Genomic DNA, 23114 nt, shown 5'->3' with positions numbered 1-23114 from the left:
ACCATCCTCAACCGAGCAGCATGAAAAGTGAATTTTTATCATTTTATACGCAAAAAGATGAGCGCAGGTCAGAATTGCTTGTTTTTGTTGCTATATAAATGTTTTCTTCATCAACTGTCTTTCTGTGTGACGATTCTAAAGCTCTCTCTCTCTCTCTCTCTCTCTCTCTCTCTCTCTCTCTCTCTCTCTCTCTCTCTCTCTCTCTCTCTCTCTCTCATATCGGTCACGAGCTCTGGGACAAATTTTCATGGAGTAGTCCGACATATTTTGGTACATTCATTTACGAGTTCTTTCTTTCATATGTTACCAATGAAATAACTGTTTAGTATCAAAGGCCATTTTGTAGCATCAAAGGTCGCTCTGAGGGTATTATGGAGCTGACAGCTTTTGAATTCCAGATAGTTTTCTTGTGTTCTTTTGACACCATTAAAATTAAATGACAAGTATATCTATGACATATGTGTATACACATATATGTACAGTATATATAGATATATAGATATATAGATATATATATATATATATATATATATATATATATATATATATATATATATATATATATATGTATATGTGTGTGTTCGTGTTTGTGTGTTTACAGAGAAAGTACTGCAGCAAAAAAAAAAAAAAAACGCGTGAGAGCGTAGAAGTGAGGAAGAACCCAAAAGGAAATATGAGAACATTTTTCTACGCTGATGATTTACATAAACCATGTTGACTTATTCAAATGTATGTTCTGCATTCTTCTGAAGAGTAATGTCCCCACATCCTTTATTTACTTTGGTTTAAATTCCCCCTTTTTTTGCAACAGCAAATACGGGTATGTCAGTTAAAAAAAAATTAAAAGAAATCTGAAATTCATCAGCTGACTTTGGTAACGGGATTTGTCACTTGTGTCGTATTTATTTTTGTTGCTCCGCAAAATATCCTTCATTATTTTTGGAAGGTTTTTCGCGAATGGGAGCCAGTGAGGGAGATAATAAATATCAGTAGGTATCATTGTAGATAGATAACTATATATATCAGTGTATATAAATAACAGTATAAATAAATATCAGTATAGATAAATAACAATATAAATAAATATCAATATAGATAAATAACAATATAAGTAAATATCAGTATAGATAAATAGCAATATAGATAAATGACAGTATGAATGAATGTCAATATAAATAACAATAACAATATAACTAAATATTAGTATAGATAAGTAACAATACAGAAAAATGACAATATGAATAAATATCAGTATAAATAAATAACAGCATAGATAATAACGACAAATAAATGTCAATATAAATAAATAACAATCTAACAAACCTCAATATAGATAAATAATATAAATAAATATCAGTATAAATAAATAACAATATAACAAAACTCTCCATAGACAAATAACAATATAAGTAAATATCAACATAGATAAATAACAACATAAATAAAAACCGGAATAGATAGATAAGAATATAAATGAACATCAGTATAGATGAATGACAATATAAATGAACATCAGTATTAATAAATAACAATATAAATAGATATCAGTATACATAAACAACTAAGTGAGAAAATAAATATCAATGTCAATGAGCAAATGATGAAAAACACGACGAAAAAAGAAATGAAGATGACCCCTCTTCCAGGAAAGGTCAAAGTAAGGTCATCAGATTACGCGCTATTTTGCTCGTGACCATTAAGTAGTTTCTTTCTGCATTTTTCCTATATATAAAAAAATAGGAAATCAAAGTGATGTTTCTTGAAATTTGAGTATGTGATTTTTCGCTTTTTAGTTTTCTGCAAAACGAATACTACTCTGTCCGTCCGCACTGTATTCTGTCCGTACTTTTTTCTGTCCGCACTTTTTTCTGTCCGCCCTCGGATCTTAAAAACTACTGAGGCTAGAGGGCTGCAAATTGTTGATCATCCACCCTCCAGTCATCAAACATACCAAATTGCAGCCCTCTAGCCTCAGTAGTTTTTATTTTGATTATATAAGGTTAAAGTTAGCCATAGTCGTGCTTCTGGCAACGCAACAACGCAGGCTGAGAGTTTCATGGGCCGCGGCTCATACAGCATTATACCGAGACCACCTAAAGATAAATCTATTTTCGTTGGCCTTGATTATGCGCAGTACAGAAAACTCGATTGCGCCGAAGAAAGTTCGGCGCATTTTTTACTTTTTTCTAATATTTTTGTTTTTTAATCCTTGTATCGGTTTCCGGGCCTCGTTGTGATTCATTTTTTGTATTATTCCAAATCGTACGATACACGTACACGTCGTTACCGGGGTCTAAGGATGTCAGGCAGGGCGGCCGATCGAGGCTGATTCAAAGTTTTGTAATATAAAAATGGGAAAAAGCACGTTAAAACGAAGAAGAAGTTGAGGTTTTGTTCTAAGCTTCTGCGAGATTTGTTAATCTTGTTCGCAAAGAAATAATGTAGAGACAAAAAAAAAAAAAAAAGAAACGGTTTCATGGGGTATCTGATGTCTTCCCTTTATATCCGTGTCATTTAAGATACCATCAGCAACATTAATACCAGTCTCAGTCATGTTGATTCTCCTAATACTTACACCAGATACATTTTCTCCCGGAGACATTTATTGTTTTGTTAAGGCACTTTGGAACAATGGCCACTGCTCGAAAAAGAGGACAAAAGAGGCGATCGTTATCACCCGAAGCTATGAAAGTCACTCTTGCGAAACTGGAGCAGGTTGGCCGTCACGACTGCCGAAAATTGTTGTTGGACATATGCTTAATCCAGTCCGCGATCCCTCTTGTTTGGACAGCTGACTTATCAATATTCCGTAGGAGGCCTTCTCCACTTTCTCTGTCCACTACGAAGGGGGACCAACCTTCGTGACCCCTTGCTCTCTCTCTCTCTCTCTCTCTCTCTCTGTTGTCCATTACTGAAGGGACCAAGCTTTTTAACCTATCCTCTCTCTCTCTCTCTCTCTCTCTCTCTCTCTCTCTCTCTCTCTCTCTCTTCCACTACATAAGGCATAAGGGACCAACTTTCTTCTCTCTCTCTCTCTCTTTGTCCTTTACAAAGGGGACCAATCTTCTTGACCCTTTCTCTCTCTCCGTTGCCCCATCTTCAAAAAAGGGGCTTCTTTGGCAGCTGCGTTCAGCTGGCGATCTTGTCTTTATTTTGGTGTACTCCTTCTTTTGAAGGAGTACACCAAAGTTTTGGCGCGTTCAGTTGACTTTTCGACCGGGCGATCTGCCTCTCGCGTTTCCCAGACAGGTGTGAGGCCACCAATAACTGTTGCTTCTCGAAGGTTGCTTGCGTGGTGTCCTGATCCTCTCACTGACGTAAGACCAGCTGTCTGGTATTCCGTTTGGGTACACTTTATCGCAGATTTGCTCAGTATAAACAGAGTTTTTCGTCCGTCAGTATTTTTGTACCGTTAGGTTTGTAACTGATCGTATAATCCTGACATTGTTAAAATATTTCCTCAGCTTTTTTTTCTGTTCAAATTCCCAAACAGAGAATCTCATCTGCCAATATTTTTTTTTTTACCATTAGGTTTGTAATTGATCGTATATTATTAAATTTTTTTTTAATATTTCGTTAACTTTACCTGTTTCCCTGCCAAATTTCCTTCCTTTTCAAATAACACCAAATTATTTCATCAATTTAATGATAATAATGCTTTGCCAGAATTTCGTGTCAACGTCATTTTCAGCTGTAATTCAGAATTCTGTGACAGAATTGTCTAATGGTGTACAAAATCGGTGATTCATTATTCCTTTTGAATTGATTATTTTTTCAGTTTTGATATCTGCAGTTTTATAACCTTAAGCGTTGCACCAAACTTTGACTCAGTTGAAGGAACTAGCACAGTGAGTACTAACGGGAAGGTGAAGAGATATTTCTCGCTAGTAATTAACAAGAAAACGTGCTTTACGTTAAAACAATTACTCTCTCTCTCTCTCTCTCTCTCTCTCTCTCTCTCTCTCTCTCTCTCTCTCTCTCTCACATAATTATTCTGTTGTACAAAATCAGTGACTCGTTATTCCTTTTGAATTGATTATTTTTTTCAGTTTTGATATCTGCAGTTTTATAACTCTAAGAGTTGCACCAAATTTTGACTCAGTTGAAGGAACTAGCACAGTGAGTACGAACGGAAAGGTGAAGAGATATTTCTCGCTAGTAATTAACAAGAAATTACACTCTCTCTCTCTCTCTCTCTCTCTCTCTCTCTCTCTCTCTCTCTCTCTCTCTCTAACGAAGAGGGTTTCCCCCCTTTAGCTTTTCTTGCTCCATAATCTCTTCATCAGCGTCAACTGTCCTCGCATCCCCTAATCTGATTCTCATGGACCATACCCTCGTCCACCCATTGCAGTTGCCCCTTAGTAGCTAGGGTCAACGACCCTTTTGTTTATTTACCCTGGCAACTTCTGTTTTTCTTTCTTGCGCCCAAAACCCCATTCCTGTTTCTGCGAGGATCCTCACGGGGACACTGTCATCTCCTTGACCTTAATCTTCTTCCCTTTAATGTCTTTCTTTCCGCGTTTTGTGTCATCAAGAGTTGGCCCTATGGGGCGAGGTGCCATTTGATACCCTCGCAGGGACCCTTCCTTTCCCCCTGACCTTATTCTTTCCTCGTTTTCCTCAACGAGAGGGTCACGTGGTGATTGACCTTTCTGGAAAACAAGACGAGAAAGTGAAGAAGAAGAAGAGTTTGTTTTGCTTCTTCGAGGATCTAGGGTAGGAGAAATGACGCAAAGGCACTCAACCGAGGGAAAGTGTCTTATTTTCTTAATATCTGCAGAGAATCTTGACCGAGTAAACGAATGACAGGACTTGGTAAAAAAAACAAGGTCACTGTTGATGCAAGGAAATGTGGATCTCGTGGGAAATGTTTGCTTTCTTAACTGTTCAACGCCCACTTCCAAAATGCTAGCAGTGACACTGATTGCGGGTTACAAATTGCTAACACGGTAGTTTATCGCGTATCTTGACTAGCAAGGAATTAAGAAAATATGAATGAATAAGTGGATGAAAAGCAATAGGCGATAACGCTTGGGCAAGAAGTTTTTATAGCAGTAGTCCTTCAGTGTTTGGGTTCGATGTCCCACACTTGAATTTAGTGTAGGATGTGACCTGTCCTTATATAATAGGAAGGAAAGTAGGATGTAACATTCAGTTTGATATTATTATCGTCAATGAAGTCAGAGGTTCTCTTGCTGTTTAAAAAAAAGTGACATTTTTTAATGGGCGAGAATTTTCAGTTTACAAATTTTACAAAACAAGATGTAATTGTAAGGGACATTTTAGGAAAACGTCATTTTCAGTTGTAAATCAGAATTCTGTGACAGAATTGTCTAATGTTGTACAAAATCAGTGATTCATTATTCCTTTTGAGCTGATTATTTTTTTCAGTTTTGATATCTGCAGTTTTATAACCCTAAGAGTTGCACTAAATTTTGACTCAGTTGAAGGAACTAGCACACTGAGTACGAACGGAAAGGTGAAGAGATATTTCTCTCTAGTAATTAACAAGAAAACGTGCTTTTTACTTTATTACTTTTTTTAGGATGTGGAAAGGGTAAAATTGATCTTCTTTCAAATTTTATTTCTCTAATAGTTTGTCACTGGTTTTTAATAACAATACAGTTGCTGAAGATTTTCATGATTTAATTGCTCCACGTGCCAAAATTTAGGGGCCTATGCAGGCCCCATCCCCTATCCCACCTTGGCTACACCAGTGGTTAACAAGTAACCAATAAGAATCGGTTCATTTATTTTTTTCATTTCTTACCTCTGCTGCGGTGGTAAATGAGAAGCCAAAATCTATTTGAACAGATGAAATGGAATGCCTGTTTCTAATTACTTTGACGGAACGGAAGCTGAAAACGTAAGCTTTTTAATAATGATAAGTTTCACAAAATTAGGTAAGATACTGTATGAATAAAAATGGCTTGATATATCAATAAGATAATTGCTTGATATATGAATAAAAAATTACTTGATATATCAATAAAAGAATTACTTGTTATATCAATAAAAAGTTACTTTATCAATAAAAATTACTTGGTATATCAACAAAAAATGACTATATATCAATAAAAAATTACTTGATATATCAATAAGAATTACTTGATGTATCAGTAAAAAATTACTTGATATATCATTAAAAATGAGTTATACATAAATAAAAAGTGACTTGATATATCAATAAAAATTACCTGATATATCAATAAAAGTGACGATATGCCAATAAAAATTGACTTGATATATCCATAAAAAATTGCTTGATATATCAATAACAGGGACTTGATATATCAATCAAAAAGACTTGATATATCAATAAAAAAGGACTTGATATATCAATAAAATTACGTTATATATCGGTAATTTTATTGATGTATCAAGTCCTTTTTTATTGATATATCAAGTCATTTTTATGATACATCAAGTCTTTTTTAATGATACATCAGGTAACTTTTTACTGATATATAAAGTAATTTTTTAGTCCTATATCAAGTCATTTTACTGAAAATTAAGTAATTTTTTATGATATATCAAGTCATATTAATGATATCAAGTAATTCTTTATTGATATATTAAGTCAGTTTTATTGACATATCAAGTATTTTTATATATCAGTAAAAATTACTTGATATGTCAATAAAAATTACTTAAAATATCAATAAAAAATTACTAGATATCATAAATATGACTTGATAGATCATAAAAAAAATACTTAATATATCAGTGAAATGACTTGATATATATCTAAAAAATTACTTTACATATCAATAAAAAGTTACTTGATATATCAGTAAAAAGACTTGATATATCAATAAAAATGACGATATATCAATAAAAATACTTGATATGTCAATAAAAATTACTTGATATATCAGTAGAAAATATCTTGAAGTATCGATAAAAATTTTTTGATATGTCAATAAATAATTATTAGATATATCAATAAAAATAACTTAATATATCAGTAAAAAATTACTTGAAATGTAAATAAAAAATCACTTGATATATCAATAAAAAAAATGACTTTACATTTCAGTAAAAAATTACTTGATATATCAATTTGAAAATGACTTTATATTTCAGGAAATAACTTACTTGATATACCAATAAGAAAACTTGATATATCAGTACAAAAATGACTTGATATATCAATAAATAAGTACTTGATACATAATAAAAATTACGTAATATATCAGTAAAAAGTTACTTGAAATGTCAATAATAAATTTCTTGATATATCAATAAATAATTACTTTATATATCAGTAAAAAAATGACGATATATAAATTTAAACATTACTTTATATGCCAGTAAATAACTTTCTTGATATATCAATTAGAAAACTTGATATATTCGTACAAAAATTACGTGATATATCAATAAAAATTACATATATATCAGTAAATAAGGGACTTGATATATCAGTAAAAAATGAAAATTCATCAATAAAAAACGACGATATATCGATAAAAATTACTTGATATATCAATAAAAATGACTTGATATATCGATAAAAATGCCTTGATTTGTTATTATATCAATAAAAAATAACTTGATATATCAATAAAAAAGGACTTGACATATCAAGTCATTCTTTATATTGGTCATGAAATTGGGGAATGCAACAGAAATGGGAAAAAAGTGCATTTTTTACGTTAATATTCCTCTCTCTCTCTCTCTCTCTCTCTCTCTCTCTCTCTCTCTCTCTCTCTCTCTCTCTCTCTCTCTCTCTCTCTCTCTCGGCGCTGTGATAAGTGTTCGGCTTATAATCCGAGGAACTTGGTTCAATTCTCAAACCGGAAAAAGGGGACGAATATTCGGTTTCCCTAAAATCCAGTATAATTTTGTAGACCTAAGCTGTTGATTAGGTACCCAGTTGTTGGTCGGCCGTTGGAGAGAGAGAGAGAGAGAGAGAGAGAGAGAGATAAAAATAACAGACGTAAGTCTCCCTCGGCTAGGTAATCCTCACTCTACCTGGGCGAAATCATTCACAAGGCATTTTGATTCTCCACCCATCGATAAGCTTTTTTCGGTTGCATATTCTTCCAGCTAATCAAATCTCTCTCTCTCTCTCTCTCTCTCTCTCTCTCTCTCTCTCTCTCTCTCTCTCTCTCTCTCTCTCTCTCTTTACGAGTAGAACGTTTATTCAGGAAGACAGCTTTAAGGAACGCCGATGATTTAAGAGAGCGACTGCAGAGTGAAGTGCTTATCGGGACGACAGACTGTTTACAGTTCATTAATGTAATAGACATTCACTGTTGTTCTTCATCAGTAGACTCAGGTTTGTCCTTACTTGAGTGAATTGCCTTGATTCCTTTTTATTCATCTTCTTCTTTTTTCTTTTCTCCGACTTATCCTCCTTTTTCCTCTACCTCTTCTTTCTTGTCTTTCTACATTCTTAAACGCCACTGTGATTGCTTCACCCTCCGTGAACTACTGTTCTCATTTCAGTTTTCTGTCAGAGTTTTTTCGGATATTTCTACCCGGGATAAATGGCATGTATTGTTTAAGCAAATTTTCCTTTTGTACATATTTTGCTTATTAAAACGAAAGTTCTCAAGATCTGAAAGGTATAAATCTTAAATATATTTTCCAGGTACTATTTTTCTTCATGAATTTCTCCTTAAACACGCCATCATAACGTCTATTGTTTCTACAAGAACACTAGGTCAAAAGGCCTAACAGACCTGGGCTATAAAGTTCGATCCCATTCCTGTCGTGTTTGTGTGGGGGGTTCAGATGTTTATATTCCGCCCAATCGGTGCACCCCTTGCCTGAATAAAACACACTGCAGTACGAAAAAAACACAATACAATAAACAAATAAACCCGGGGGCATCCGTTTGGCAGCACTCGTACCATACGTAGTTTCTCATTTAACTTTGTTTTGTTAGAGAGCGTCGCAGAAGTGCTGAGGTCACCCAAAGCAATTTTCGTTCCATTTTACGCAGAACAGATGGGAGAGGTGGTTACAAAGTCCGTAGGAGAGAGCCTTATCTCGCGGCACAAGTACAGAATATGAAGCTCTTCTGCGCCGTGCCTTATGCAAATAGCAATCATGTGAAAGTGCAAAATTTTATTTCCCTCCTACGCGCATGAGTGGTATTGCAATGATTCTCTCTTGCTCCTCTTCTTTTCCCACTTCTTCTTCTTCTTCAGAACTACAAAGGGGACTCGATTATCAATGTCCGTCTCCTTCTTCTTCTTCTTCTTCTTCTTCTTCTTCTTCTTCTTCTTCTTCTTCTAAGGACTTGATTATCAGAGTCCGTCTCGTCCTTCATCTTCTTCTTCTTCTTCCTCTTCTTCTTTTTCTTCTTCAAAACTACAAATGACTTGATTATCAATGTCCGTCTCGTTCTTCTTCTTCTTCTTCTTCTTCTTTGCAAGACATTGTCTTTCTTGTGTAAACACAGCAGTCCCTCTTAATCAAACTTGTCGCGTTTTACTTGAGGGTCTTGGGCGTATAAACCCTAATAAACATTGGTGAGCTGATATGCAACATCGTTGTCAGGGCGAGTTCCGAGCTCAAAGTCAAGTAAACAAAGTCCTGATCGTTGGATAGGAGTCAGGTTTTTTTCCGGTCAATTCTTAGAATATATTCTATATTGGACACTTTAAAATACAGAAAAAAGACATTTCAGGAGATTAAGCACTTTAAAATAAAGAAAAAAACATTTCAGGAGATTAGGCACTTTAAAATACAGAAAAAAACATTTCGGGAAATTAGGCACTTTAAAATACAGAAAAAAAATTTCTGGAGATTATGCACTTTTGAGGAAGAATAAGTTGAATGTAATATTTATTAACACTAACAATGTATGGAAAAAACTCTAAGAGTCACAAAGCAATATTCTTAGATCTTTCATTACAAAAAATACAGAAAAAACCTTTCAGGAAATTAGGCACTTTAAAATACAGAAAAAAAACATTTCAGGAGATTAGGCACTTTAAAATCAGAAAAAAAAATTTTTTTCGATTTCAGTAGAATTCATGTATGATTATCATAGGAATTTATACCAGAATTTCCTCACACTAACGAGGCGATAGCTGTCATCTCAGAATGTTGTAGGAAAAATGACAAAGATTGATCTTTGAGATATTTGTCGACATTCCAGCTGGCTGTCCAAAAGCAAATGGTCATCCTCCGTTAATTTGCTTTCTTTCCTTGCAGATAAATGAGAGAAAGAAAACTTCTTTACAGATGCTCGTGCCAAATTCCTTTTATCAGCTAGATAACAGATAACAGAAATTTTCAGTAATGCTATAGAGCACTGATAAAGTAAGTCTGGTTTGATTTTGCACTTTTGGGATCAATGAAATCATGAATTTTAAAAGGGAATAAATCATCAAAAGCCTTTCTTCATATTTTAATTCCGACAGTTAGTTTTACTTTATGTATCAAACAGTTCTGAGAGAATGAATATTTGCATTTTTAAAAAAAAAAAGCGACTTACTCTGTAGAACAAACTACGGCCTTAATGAACAGCTCATTAAGAATGTGCTTTGCAACATTGACACATTGACACCTCATCAAAGGACAGTCATTATAGTACAGAGAATTTTTCATGTAACGTATTCTGTTCTATAAGATTGGTATATTGTCAACTAACAATTATCACAGAATAAATAATTTTCCTTCCATAACCATTCCACTGAAACATTATATGTTTCAGGTCTTTTTTATCTGCATAATTATGGGGTGTTATGGAAGAAACTTGCTGAATTATAAGGAGCCTTTATTCTCTTTTAAGTTGGGCTAATTACATCACATAAGTCTGAGAGAGAGAGAGAGGGGTGGGGGGGGGGATTTTTAATAGAAGAGTTTCTTAGTTTTAGTAAAAAAAATATTTTTCAATAAAAATATTTTCCATATAAACAATTTATAAATGTAAAATTTCACAAAATTAAACATCACGGCGACTATTTCATTTTGAATCATTTCCAGTGTATTTTTACTTGGGCACTTTAAAATACAGAAAAAAACCTTTCAGGAGATTAGGCACTTTAAAAAATACAGAGAAAACCTTTCAGGAGATTAGGCACTTTAAAATACAGAAAAAAACTTTCAGGAGATTAGGCACTTTAAAATACAGAAAAAAAACTTTCAGGAGATTAGGCACTTTAAAATACAGAAAAAAACTTTCAGGAGATTAGGCACTTTAAAATACAGAAAAAACCTTTTAGGAGATTAGTCACTTTAAAAATACAGAAAAAAAACCTTTCAGGAGGTTAGGCACTTTAAAATACAAAAAAACCTTTTAGGAGATTAGGCACTTCAAAATACAGAAAAAAAAACCTTTCAGGAGATTAGGCACTTTAAAATACAGGAAAAACTTCTAGGAGATTAGGCACTTTAAAATACAGAAAAAAACATTTAAGATTAGTCACTTTAAAATACAGAAAGAAAACATTTCAGGAGATTAGGCGCTTTAAAATACAGAAAAAAACATTTCAGGAGATTAGGCACTTTAATATACAGGAAAAAAACATTTCAGGAGATTAGGCACTCTAAGATACGGAAAAACCTTTCAGGAGATTAGGCACTTTAAAATACAGAAAAAAAACATTTCAGATCAGGCACTTTAAAATAAAAAAAAACATTTCAGGAGATTAGGCAACTTAAAATACAGCAAAAAAAAACATTTCAGTAGATTAGGCACTTTAAAATACAGGAAAAAAATTTCAGGAGATTAAAGACTACGTTCGTGACACAGGGTTCCAAAGCTTGTGATGAAAGATAACGCGATTCTGGACACAAAACCATAGAACTATCCACGTATTTTATGAACGTCAGCTTTGATTCTTTGGAAGTCAGTCACCGTGAGACTTGATTGATTTGCCTGGCAGGACACAGACCATCCCCGTAGGTGGGGGGGTAGTGCCATCAGACTATCAGGGGCGTCATTTCAAATTTTTGTTGGGTGGTCAAAGACGATTTGGCGAACGAAGCGAGCCTAATCAGCTGAGGTTTTGATTTTGAGCTATTTTATGTGCTTTTGAAGCACATAAAATAGATCGATAGATATAAGTTAATGTGATAACACATTTTGAATTTTGTGGGAATAATGGAAAACCAGCTGCTGTTACTTCATGGGGCTTGGGGGGTGAGGGAGGGCAAGTTGAGGCTGGGGGGGGGGCAACTTGAGTCTTGGGGGCGACTGTTGCCCCTCCCAGCCCCCTCTAAATGACGCCCCTGCAATCAGTGCACCTCACGCGATGCACTGTAGGCATAATCTAAGGTTATTTGCAGCGTCCCTTCGGCCCCTAGCTGCAACCCTTTTCATTCCTTTTACTGTACCTCCGTTCATATTATCTTTCTTCCATCTTACTTTCCACCCTCCCCTAACAATTTTTTCATAGTGTAACTGGGATATTTTCCTCCTGTTGCATCTTTCAAACCTCCTTTACTCTCAATTCCCTTTCATCGCTGAATGACCTCATAGTGCACAGCGCTTGGCCTTTGGCCTAAATTTTCTAATATTCCAATTCCGATTACAATGACACAAACCAAGGCCCTCGACACCAAAAGATAATGACAGAATTGGCCGGAATAACTCTTCACACTAAAAGAGGAAATCGTGTAGTGTCCACGCGGAGGAAAAAAATGAAACTCCCAAAAATGAACAAAGTGGACAAAAATGGACTAGAGGCAAAATAACAAAAAAAAAAGGGGGGGGAACGTGGGAATCAAGAAGACGGAATAAACGATTGAAACATCTGAGGAAGGGAGGTTCGTATCCGAGCTGAATGACACCCAGCGAAAGATGGAGACAAAATGAGCAATAGTGACGCCGAAAAAACACGCGATTCAGGATGTTGACAGTGTAAACACGGCGCTCGCATTCCACGGTGCCCCTTGGTGATACGTATCCCATGTATCCCCCACGGCACTCGCAGGTTGCTTGAAGGAGGAGCTGTCTGTCCTCTGTGCTCAGCACATCCTTTCAAGTATTCCGGTCTTGTCTCCGCTTCCTTAAGAGGCTTTAAACAGCTGATACAACTCGGGGAGACAACTTACTTAACTTTTACTTGGTATGCTTTGGCCTCTGTGCTTTGCCCTCAGTTAAAATCTGGATTGGGATTATGTAATGATAAGGACCTAAACATATCATTGCATTGACACATTACTGGTAAACAAAACTACGGTGGCAAGTAGAGTTTTATAATATTTATTTCTTTACAATGATTAATCATAAACAAATGATTAATGATAAACAAAGCTGCCTTATGATTGCAACTTTGGACTTGAATCATATTTGAGGCTGAAAGCCTTTTACTGTAATCTAACAGTGTACGATGTAAATAAAAAGGCCTATAAAAAACTATTGCAAGTTGCAACCATATATTTCGGATGTCAAAACTTTTGTATCCCTGATCACTGGTGAAATTTGACAAACTTCCTAATCCCACACCTATAAATGCCATATAAATACTCTTGTCACTGACTAACTGTCCACGTTTCACCATCGATCAGGGATACAGAATTTTGGTATCAGAATATATGGTTGCAACGTGTAACAGAGTTTTATGGGCCTTTTTATTTTCTACTTGATATATATAAATATAAATATATATATATATATATATATATATATATATATATATATATATATATATATATATATATATATGTTGTGTGTGTTCCTTTCCTCGTATCATATTTTAGTATTCCCTTCATCAAATCATATTTTAGGACTGACAGTCTTATAAAGTAGATTTTTGTTTTTATAAATGTGGATTCTGATTCTTTTTTCATGGTGGCCAAGGGGATTATAATATTCCCAGAGTATGTTCTGAAAAAAAGATATCAAAAACTCACATTTGAATCTTGATTTCTCAACTACAAGATTGTCAGTACTTAGGAACTGCTTTCTTGGTTGGCTGTAATCCAATGTTTGATCTTTTTCATGATTTAGAAGGTATTCAGTTATTGTACAAGAGACTGTTTTTCCATATGTGCACATTGTTTTCTTAATTTATGTGAATTTTTCTACACAAACCATTAACAGGAACACTTGAGCAGATGACTGACTCATCTCTCGGCCGATATCCAGGTACAACCTTCAAATCTCCTCGTGTTTGACGAGTACGAAACCAGTAATTCCTAATTAACTGATGTCTCCCTTCCTTCCCAGTACCGGGAGCGACATCTGGACGTATCCGTGGACTGGGAGACAACCGTTCTCCAACTCCTGGAGAAACTGGGTTGCCCTACTGACGAGGAGACGGGCTCCGTCCAGGCACAGGCGAATGAGGTCTATACTTACAGACGAGGTATTGTCGCTGTTGGCTTCGGTTCATTAACATTTTTAATCTAAAGGCCATAAACCAGATTTTCAAAATTTTTCCTTACTGATGTTCTGTACCTTTTTTGTGTACTTAAAAACCTTTTAAGTTTTTTTATTAATCCTGGATGGTGTTAATTATTTAAATGATCTCTAATTGCACTGCATAAACGTTTCATTAAATCTTTAAAAAAAATTTAACCGTAAAGTACCTAAATATGTTTTTGCACTGTCTTTAAAATTAAAGTGAGTAAATATGTAAAGATAATGAGATTAAATTCAAAATAAAACATCCACGGATCAAAGAGTGAAAGTCTCTCAGAAAGACGCCACCGCAAAAATAAATCTATTGTAGTGTTTCATTAATAAATTTTTTGTCTTGGAAAATATCCTCAAGGGTTCGATTTGAATTTTTCAAAATCACAAGCAAGACTGACTTTGCAAAAAAGAATGTAGAATGCAAAATAAATATAAAATCAACTGATTTTGTTGCCAGATCAGTTATTCTGGACGCTGCTGTTCTGAGACACTCTTTGATTTATAAGACTTTACCTCTTCTAACCAATCCGTACTTTATCAATAGCTTTTAAGGTAAAGGAGATCCTTCATTATAAGTGTACCCAAACTGTCTATAGATATTAGGTTAAGAGTCATTCATTATATTTAGATGGACTGCTCTCTTACACTTGATACAGTTTTCCCTTTACTACAATCTTCTGCAGTTACAACCTTTAGAGTGAATTCGAGGTTTTGGAGGTTTCTGTTCGTGCTGTGATTGTATCTAACAAGGACTGGTTGCCTCATAAAACTTGAATTTGTTATACTAACTGGGTTATAAGGTTGATGCATTTCATTGGGTTACGGGTTCATATCATGGATTAAGGTGGATTAAGGTTACCCTCCTTTAGCTTCAACAGTCATTTTTCCTTGATTTGTTTGCTTCCTAAAGGGTAGAACAATTTTAAAGAATCTTGCGGAAGGTGGATTAAAGTTAATGCTTATACAATAGTACCATAGCATCAGCCTCGATAACAAAGTGTGAATATTGAATTTGTACTTAAAAGGTTTTCACTTGACAAGCCCCTGGAACAAGAAGGCCCATCTCACGTCACAGTAAGTGGATGAAATTGACTAGATCCAAGACCCAGTTCTTCCTTACAGACAACTTAATGGTCTTTCAGTGACTTGAAGACCTTTCATTTTGACAATAGATTGATCCATCGTCAGTTTCAGCGACAACTAATTTTCTCTTTCTATCTGTACAGCTGGCTAGTCTTTGCACTATTTTCATTTGAAATTCAGTTCCTTGACGTCTTTATTATACTTGATTTTAGGATAACTGTAAATTAATACCTTTTAGCAGAACAGAAGTTCTGTCATACTGAGGTAGCCTCCAGTCCTATATCGAAAGTCGAAGCTTCAAGAATTCACTATGAGGGTTGTGGAAACCTTATTACCATCTGTCTGGAGTTACATTAAAGGAACCCTTTTTCTTTTTGCATCTTTCATTCTTCCCATATTCTTCACAGTGCATGTTTTTACAATGATTTGCCTGATTTCCCTCATGTACATGACAACGTCACCCAAGATTTCAGTTTTCTTGAAGGCAATGACTGCATCTTTACGAACAACACTTTCTGAATATTTTACCTTCATAACACACTACAAATAAGGTCTTCCATGAGTTCTTTTGGTTTTTCGTAGTATTGAGCCATGCATCTGGCCCCTCATGACGTGTAGTGGCACAGTTATTCTTGCTTAGGTAAGCCATGAATGCCAGCTGTGGCTGCCATCACTACCACAGCCACTCTGAGGTTGCCTCTCCAGTTGTAAAATGTAGGAACATCCACAGTTGTTACATAACCATACTACCACTGTACATGAGCAAATGTGTAACTTCTTAAAACAAAAATACAGTAGTGTTATAGTTGAGGAACTACGCCAAAATGTAGCCATACAGTAGACGGGGCAGAGACAGTCGTTCCTCAGGGTGGTGATGGCTAGTGTGACTGAATCTTCCTTGAGGTGAGACTGGCCGTGACTGAGCCTTCCTCTCTCTCCCTCTCTCCTCCCATCGCCACCCAAAAGCTGTGAGGTGTCAGAACCTACAGTACGGGGAACCTTGTCCCACTTTCACGCAGCCCATCACCCTTCGTGACCGAGGTAAGGCCCAGGCACCAAAGTCTCTCTCTTCCTCTCTCTCTCTGTCTCTCTCTCTCTCTCTCTCTCTGCCTCCGCTTCTCCTGAGGAAGGCCCTAGCGACAGGCTGTCTCCATACCAGTAATGGCTGTACTTGCTAAGTCCAGAAGACTTGCTTCTACCTTATAGAAATTATGTGCACACAGGGTATCAGTCTCGCATGTGACATACCGTATATCTTGCTCACCGAAGTTTCTGTAGCTGTAAACCAAAGGTTAACTGCCAGGTGACATTCAACTGTCTTTGTTTTAAATGTCATTTGAAAATGCTACATTTTACTGTGATGATAATATTATACTTCAGGTTCAGAGTAGTAAGTTGTGTTTCATCTAATTCTTACTATTAACAACTTATTTCAGTTCAAGAGTGAACCAAAATTTCTTGTTAATATTAGTAGAAGCATGAAGCGATTCGTGTGTGATAATCAGTAATTCTTGTAAGATGTTCAAGAGATGAGTTTTTTTTCCAGCATGTGACCCATCAGAGTATAGTATGGGAAACAGTTACACGACCGTTGATTGTATGTAACTGCGGTCTGTTCAAATAACCTTCTTGTTGATCTAAGTAATTGTTTAGCACTGGTTTCATCTACAGTTTAGTTTAATAGCCTAGAAACTCTAAGCATGCAAAAACTAACTTTTTGCCATTTCTTGTCATGGACAATGACTGCATCTAACATCACAACCAATTTATAACTTGCCGAGCCTGATTTTTGTAAAGCGCACCTCCAGTTTTCAGTAGCTTTTGTGTTGTAAGAATGGAAATGGAAACAAGGCATCCATGGAGTGGCCCACGAAAAGTTGAATTGTACCTGCAACAATGAGTAGTTTTATACCTGTGTTATTGGTCTTGAGTAATGCCCGTTTTCTTTAGCACTTCTGTGATGGTTGTGTCCATAAATCTTGAGATGCTTTGCATCGTATGTAATTCTCCCAAGAAGTTTTGATTGTCTGAACTTGTATCTCTTCATTGTTGTTGAAAGTGGTGCTTTGCTGGTAATTTTCAGTGATAAGCTTTATATATCTGTCAGTCTGTACACACATGCATATAAAGTGTTTGAACGTATATGCGCTGTTTATGCGTGTGTGTATCTGAAGAGATGCCAGGTTCAGTAGACTGAACGGTATGAGTTCATGCAAGAAGAAAATGGCGTTTATTTGTACAAGAGCTTAACCTAAGTCTACCACCCAGCCAATTGCACAAAAATGAAAGCTATTCTGCTCTGCACTGATACTGAGATGTCCGCAAAGTAATTGGTTATTGTTTTATATAGTGGCATTCAAAAGAGCTTCAGTGACTATGAAAATTGTGGGACCAGTAGTGAGTAAAAGCACAGCGGCATGATGAGTTCTCGTACCAAGAAACTTTTAATTTCTTGAGGGCGAGCGGGTCCAGAAACCCACCAATCAAGCTCATTAACTTGTTCGAAGCCTTTGGATGACCGAAACTAAATATAAACAGGAACCTTCATTGTTCTTTCACTTCTCAGTAAATGAACTTAAGGAATACATTACACATATGAATAATAATTTCTTGGGATACTTGGCACCTCTTCCTGATCATTGCAAAGATTAAATTCTTCATCCTGAACGAAAATACTTGGACGTTTCAAATCGGATTACAAATCTTTTAACAGTTAATCTAGTTTTTGTGATTTTTGGTTAATTGTTTAGTATTATATTTAATGAAGAACTGGCAGTTGGATGAAAACTCTATACTGAAGAAAAATCGTTTTATTAGTTACAGAAATACGTTGCTAAGAATTACTTCCTACCTTCAGCGGTGGATCTTAATCAAAGACAACTAATAAGAACAGAAATGTCAGAATTCTTCGTACTACGGACAAAACCAAATGCCCTATTATTGTGACACTTATGACAAAGCGGAATACTGTAAATAATAGAAAACAAAACCCCGTAGACTAAACAAGTTAAATATTTGGTCGTATGATTCACTTTGAGCTTGACGTCAGTTGCAAATCTTTAGATAAACTTACGAGATGCGAAGATGTTATCAAAGAACGCATAAGTGAAAATATGGTCATCAAAAGTAACATGACCTGGAGCAACTTAAGGGTTTCTCCCAGATCGTGTTGTTTTTGACTTTACATTGGCCGGAGTAACTAATTACAGGATTAGAAGGATTTTGTCATCCATCAACGCCAGGGTACCCCGTTGGAACCAAGAGGGCGGTTAGTTGCCCTGTTCGTACTCAGCTGTCGAGGACTCCCTTGTCCATTTAGAAGAGGAGTGAATAGTTTGATCCTTTTGATTATATGTACTTATATAAATGTTTATCGTACAAACGCTTACGTAAATATGAGGAAAGGGAGTACCAAGGTCTCACGGTCTTAGTCTTGGGGAGTACCAGCGAAATGACCTTATTCTGCTCGAACGCAGAGCTAAAGACAAATAAGTGAAAGTATTGGGAAAGTTAATGGAGATAATGAATGTAGACTGTCGTAAATAGAAGCAGACTTGTTACATGGTTTGTCCAAGGAGCAAGAGCGTGTGATGACACAAGGCCAGCTTCATCGAACAAAAGCACAATATTTTACGCAAATCAAGAGAATTAAAAGAAACCAAGGCGTTTTAAACGCGGTGAAAAAGAAACAAACGTTCACAGAGCAGATAAACCTGGGAAATACTGTTTCATACATAGCGAACATGGAAGGACCCCACGATGACTCGTGGCAGGAGGCTCTTGATAGCAAACATACCAAAGAAAAGTCTGCAGCAGGGTCTAAACTGAATAGGTCTAAGAAGGGCATTGTGATAGAACGCTGTACTGACCCTAGTACAGAAAGTGACGTTGAACTGCATTTTGTGTTAGTCGGAAAGCATGCAATGAGGAATTACAGTGCTTGAATGTAATAAAGCATGTGAAATGCTAGTATATGAATACAGGGAAACCATGTGACGCGGAATCACATAGCATGTGAATCTGAAAAATGCACGTAACAAGTTAAAGTACAAGGGTTTAGGATGCGTATGCAATAAGGTGATTACTTTGTAGTGTAGGATTTCAGAGCTTTCACTTGAGTTTACTTCGTGACGATGAATGCGTGTCTGCCTGCCTCTGGTGCTGTGCTCGAAGAAAGCTGCCTGCCCAAGCACATTTGATGATGCCTGAAGTAGTAAAACTAAAGCAGTAGAAATGCCAGATGCAATGAAAGCACGTTGTTCATCCAGGGTCATCTGATGAGTCTCTGGAGGCTTCGATGCCATATTCTGCGGAGCATTTCCCCGCCAAAAAATAACCCTGAGGTAGACTTCTGGGGGTGAAACACAAGCGTCAGGCCATGGAATAAAATATTCCCTTAAAACCTTCAAAATAAAAAAAAACAGCTTTAAATCCAGGAGACCAACCTCCGTCCCCATTTTAAATCTGAATGATAAATTGTCATAGCATTAAATCAGAATGTAATGGAAAATGCCTTCATTTATATGGCAAATATAAAAGCATTCTTATGCTTCTGTATCTAACTACAGTCACCTACACTGTCCTGAACTAGTTCAGACTTAATAGACTTTCTGTTATGAAATTAGTCAAAGGCCTGAGGGAGCCATGGATTACTATTTCAAAAAGTGAACACGTTGCTTTGTACAGCAGGTGTTTTGATATATATAAAAAAAGAACTTGATTAGTAAAGTGAGGAAGCAATGGACCACATCACAGTCAGAAATGTTTATCTATCCTTCCAATAGATGGCGGGTCACAGAGGTTTCTAGAGGTTGTAGGACCAAATCAACTTTTCGTGGAATACCCTTCATCAGGTCAGTTTCGTGAGCAAAGGAGAGAAAGAGGGTGATAATAATAGTTAATAAGTTTGTCACTCTCTCTCTCTCTCACTCTTTGCTCAAAGAAAATTAAAAAAAAAAAATCTTCCATGAACAAAAAAAACTTTCATTCCGGTAATCCCTGATGGTGAATGGATGCAAAAAAAATTATTATTGTTTAATCCACATTCTTTTGTTTTAGCCTTGTTTTCTCTTGTTTCGTTTTGTCTAATAATTAGTTTAATGCCTTAGATGGTCTTTAATATAATGGTTAATCAGACTCTGGAATGCGTAGGAAGTATTCCCCCATATATATATATATATATATATATATATATATATATATATATATATATATATATATATATATATATATATATATATATATATTATGTATATGTATATATATGCATGTATGTATATACATATATACATATGCATATACATACACCAAATACTTCTATATATATCATATACTCATATGTATGCTTTATGTATATGAATATATATTTATTGTATGAGCACATACGTCTCTCCATACTTACAATTGCATTCGAAGAAAATACCTCCATAAGCTAATGCACAAATACTTCAAGTGATGTTAAATAACTGTAATTATCAGGTTTCAGAGACGATTTATCTTATCTGGTGTTCCAGCAATCCTTTCTTATTAAAGTAAAATTAATTATCGGTTAATAGACCATTATATTCTTACATGACATCATTAATGGAATAATTATTTTGTCTGCCAGAGAACAGAACAGAACAGGTTACAGGCTGGCCTCTCCAATTTCAAGTACCCATGTTTCTGTAACTTCTTTCAAATGGACACCATATATTCTTTACAAGTTTGAATTTCAAGTCAGTGGCCCCTGTAGGGTTCTTCCATTTGAACAGGGGCGTATCTTTTGAATATAATAATAATAATAATAATAATAATAATAATAATAATAAAAGTTTGTATCCCATGTTTGTTTAAAGTTAATCATTCAGACCGTTTTGTAGAAGGGTCAAACAGCTGATTTTCAGCCGCAAACAGCTCAGGTTTTCGTTCCAGAGTCTTCATGCAATGTTATCGTTCATTACGTTGTGAATAAATGTCGTTTCTAATTATCCAAGAGACCAAGTCACTTCGTACTCTTTAAAAAAAAAAAAATTTACTCTAAGAACTCTCACCTCGCTTCCCAAGTTTTGTAATATGTCCACTGCTGGCTAAAAAAAAAAAAAAATATGTCTTTTTGTCAAGCTTTTTCTAACTCTCTCGTAAACTATTTTATTCTTCCCGCCATGTTTGGTCACTGAAATTCTTCTGACCCTTTCCAGGAGACATACCTATGATGCACGAAGAGGAGACAAGTAAGTATTTCGCATCTTCTTTCCAGGGAAGCTATCCCTTTCACACCACATGGACAGGGGTCCTGTTTAGCACTTTGTTTTGCATGGGTGTTGACATTTAGGGTTTTTTTTTTTTTTATCCATTTGCTAGTGAAATTTTATTATCAGTTTTCTACTACCTCTCTCTCTCTCTCTCTCTCTCTCTCTCTCTCTCTCTCTCTCTCTCTCTCTCTCTCTCTCTCTCTCTCTCCCTTATTTATAGTGCCTTTAAAATTTAACATTAAGCCAAACCAGGGCATTATCTACGTTCTCTCTCTCTCTCTCTCTCTCTCTCTCTCTCTCTCTCTCTCTCTCTCTCTCTCTCTCTCTCAGAATATATATAATATATATATATATATATATATATATATATATATATATATATATATATATATATATATATATATATATATATTTATATATAAATATATATATAAATATATATATATATATATATATAAATGTGAAAATGAACAGGAAATTTATTTTAACCATCAATTTTAACTTATTTTCTTCGGAGGGAGGTAGCTAACAAGATGACACAAACTTCCAAGGTCTTCCACTTACTTTTATGACTAGACTTAGAAATATATTCCTTTTCGTGTGTGTGAGCACCCGTAAAGAATTAACTTACTAATAGGACAATAATATTCATCATTATGTTCTGCTTTGTTTTTTATCTTAACACTTTATTGCAGAATTATTAAAAAAACATTCATCATGCTTAAGTTGTGTGCTTCGTTATAACCGGTAAATTACTTATCAAGTTATTTATATGTAAGATATTGTAGTCTTAGTTTGAAAAATAAGTGTAGATATTTTGATATTTAATTTACCTTCCCCAGTGTAAAATTCTGTTTTTTACAGGTACTTTGTTGGTCAAGACTCTCACTGAGCTCATAGAAACCATAAAAGAGTTACAAGTGGAGATTCAAACACAGGTTTGTTTTTGGACTGTACATTGAGAAGCTTTGGCTAGTCTGTTCCCAATTAAATATTCAGTGATCAGATGCGTCTCCGTTTGCTTAAGTCTGGTAATGTGGAAAGTTTATTGGATAATCCTTTGTACTGCTGTATTTTCTAAAGGTGAATTCTTTGCTTCCACAGCGTGAAGAAACCATCCTCTTGCGCGATGCCATCCTGAACTGCGAAGCTTGCAAACCTGGTAGGAAGAACCTTGTTGGGCGTTAAAGTATTTTGCTTTTTTACCGGTTCAGCTATAGGGTGTCGGCTGGTTTATGGCGGAAAGCAATGTTCATTTAGGGCCAATGAAACTTTTTCTTCGCTCAGAAATGCTCAGAGGGGTTGAATGATAGCTATGAACTGCAATGTCTAAGAAATCTTGCTCTTTGCTAGCTCAGATATGCTTAATGCAGTTCTGTTATTTGAATGCAAAATTTGCTTGCTTGGTTGACTGTTCTCTTAGCAGTACAGTATAATCAGAGACCCTTCATTGTTGAGAATAGGGACTTGTA

General features: G+C 35.4%; 1 protein-coding gene across 3 annotated transcripts in view; it reads left to right on the top strand.

Annotated features, from left to right (window-relative positions):
• Tsp (Thrombospondin) overlaps positions 1-23114 on the top strand; it is a 102929-nt gene that overhangs the window by 63876 nt on the left and 15939 nt on the right. Inside the window, exons 4-8 of one of the 3 annotated variants that reach the window (XM_067094944.1) lie at positions 14138-14276; positions 16376-16450; positions 21589-21621; positions 22507-22580; positions 22747-22804. In XM_067094944.1, coding sequence (XP_066951045.1) covers positions 14138-14276; positions 16376-16450; positions 21589-21621; positions 22507-22580; positions 22747-22804 — 379 coding nt within the window. The remainder of the gene's footprint in view (positions 1-14137; positions 14277-16375; positions 16451-21588; positions 21622-22506; positions 22581-22746; positions 22805-23114) is intronic. The other 2 variants (XM_067094945.1, XM_067094946.1) reach the window with 2 other exon arrangements.

This window comes from Macrobrachium rosenbergii, chromosome 51 (assembly GCF_040412425.1).
Source record: "Macrobrachium rosenbergii isolate ZJJX-2024 chromosome 51, ASM4041242v1, whole genome shotgun sequence".
Lineage (NCBI taxonomy): Eukaryota > Metazoa > Arthropoda > Malacostraca > Decapoda > Palaemonidae > Macrobrachium > Macrobrachium rosenbergii.
Note: the sequence above shows the minus strand (reverse complement) of the source record. Positions and strands in the feature narration are given on the sequence as shown.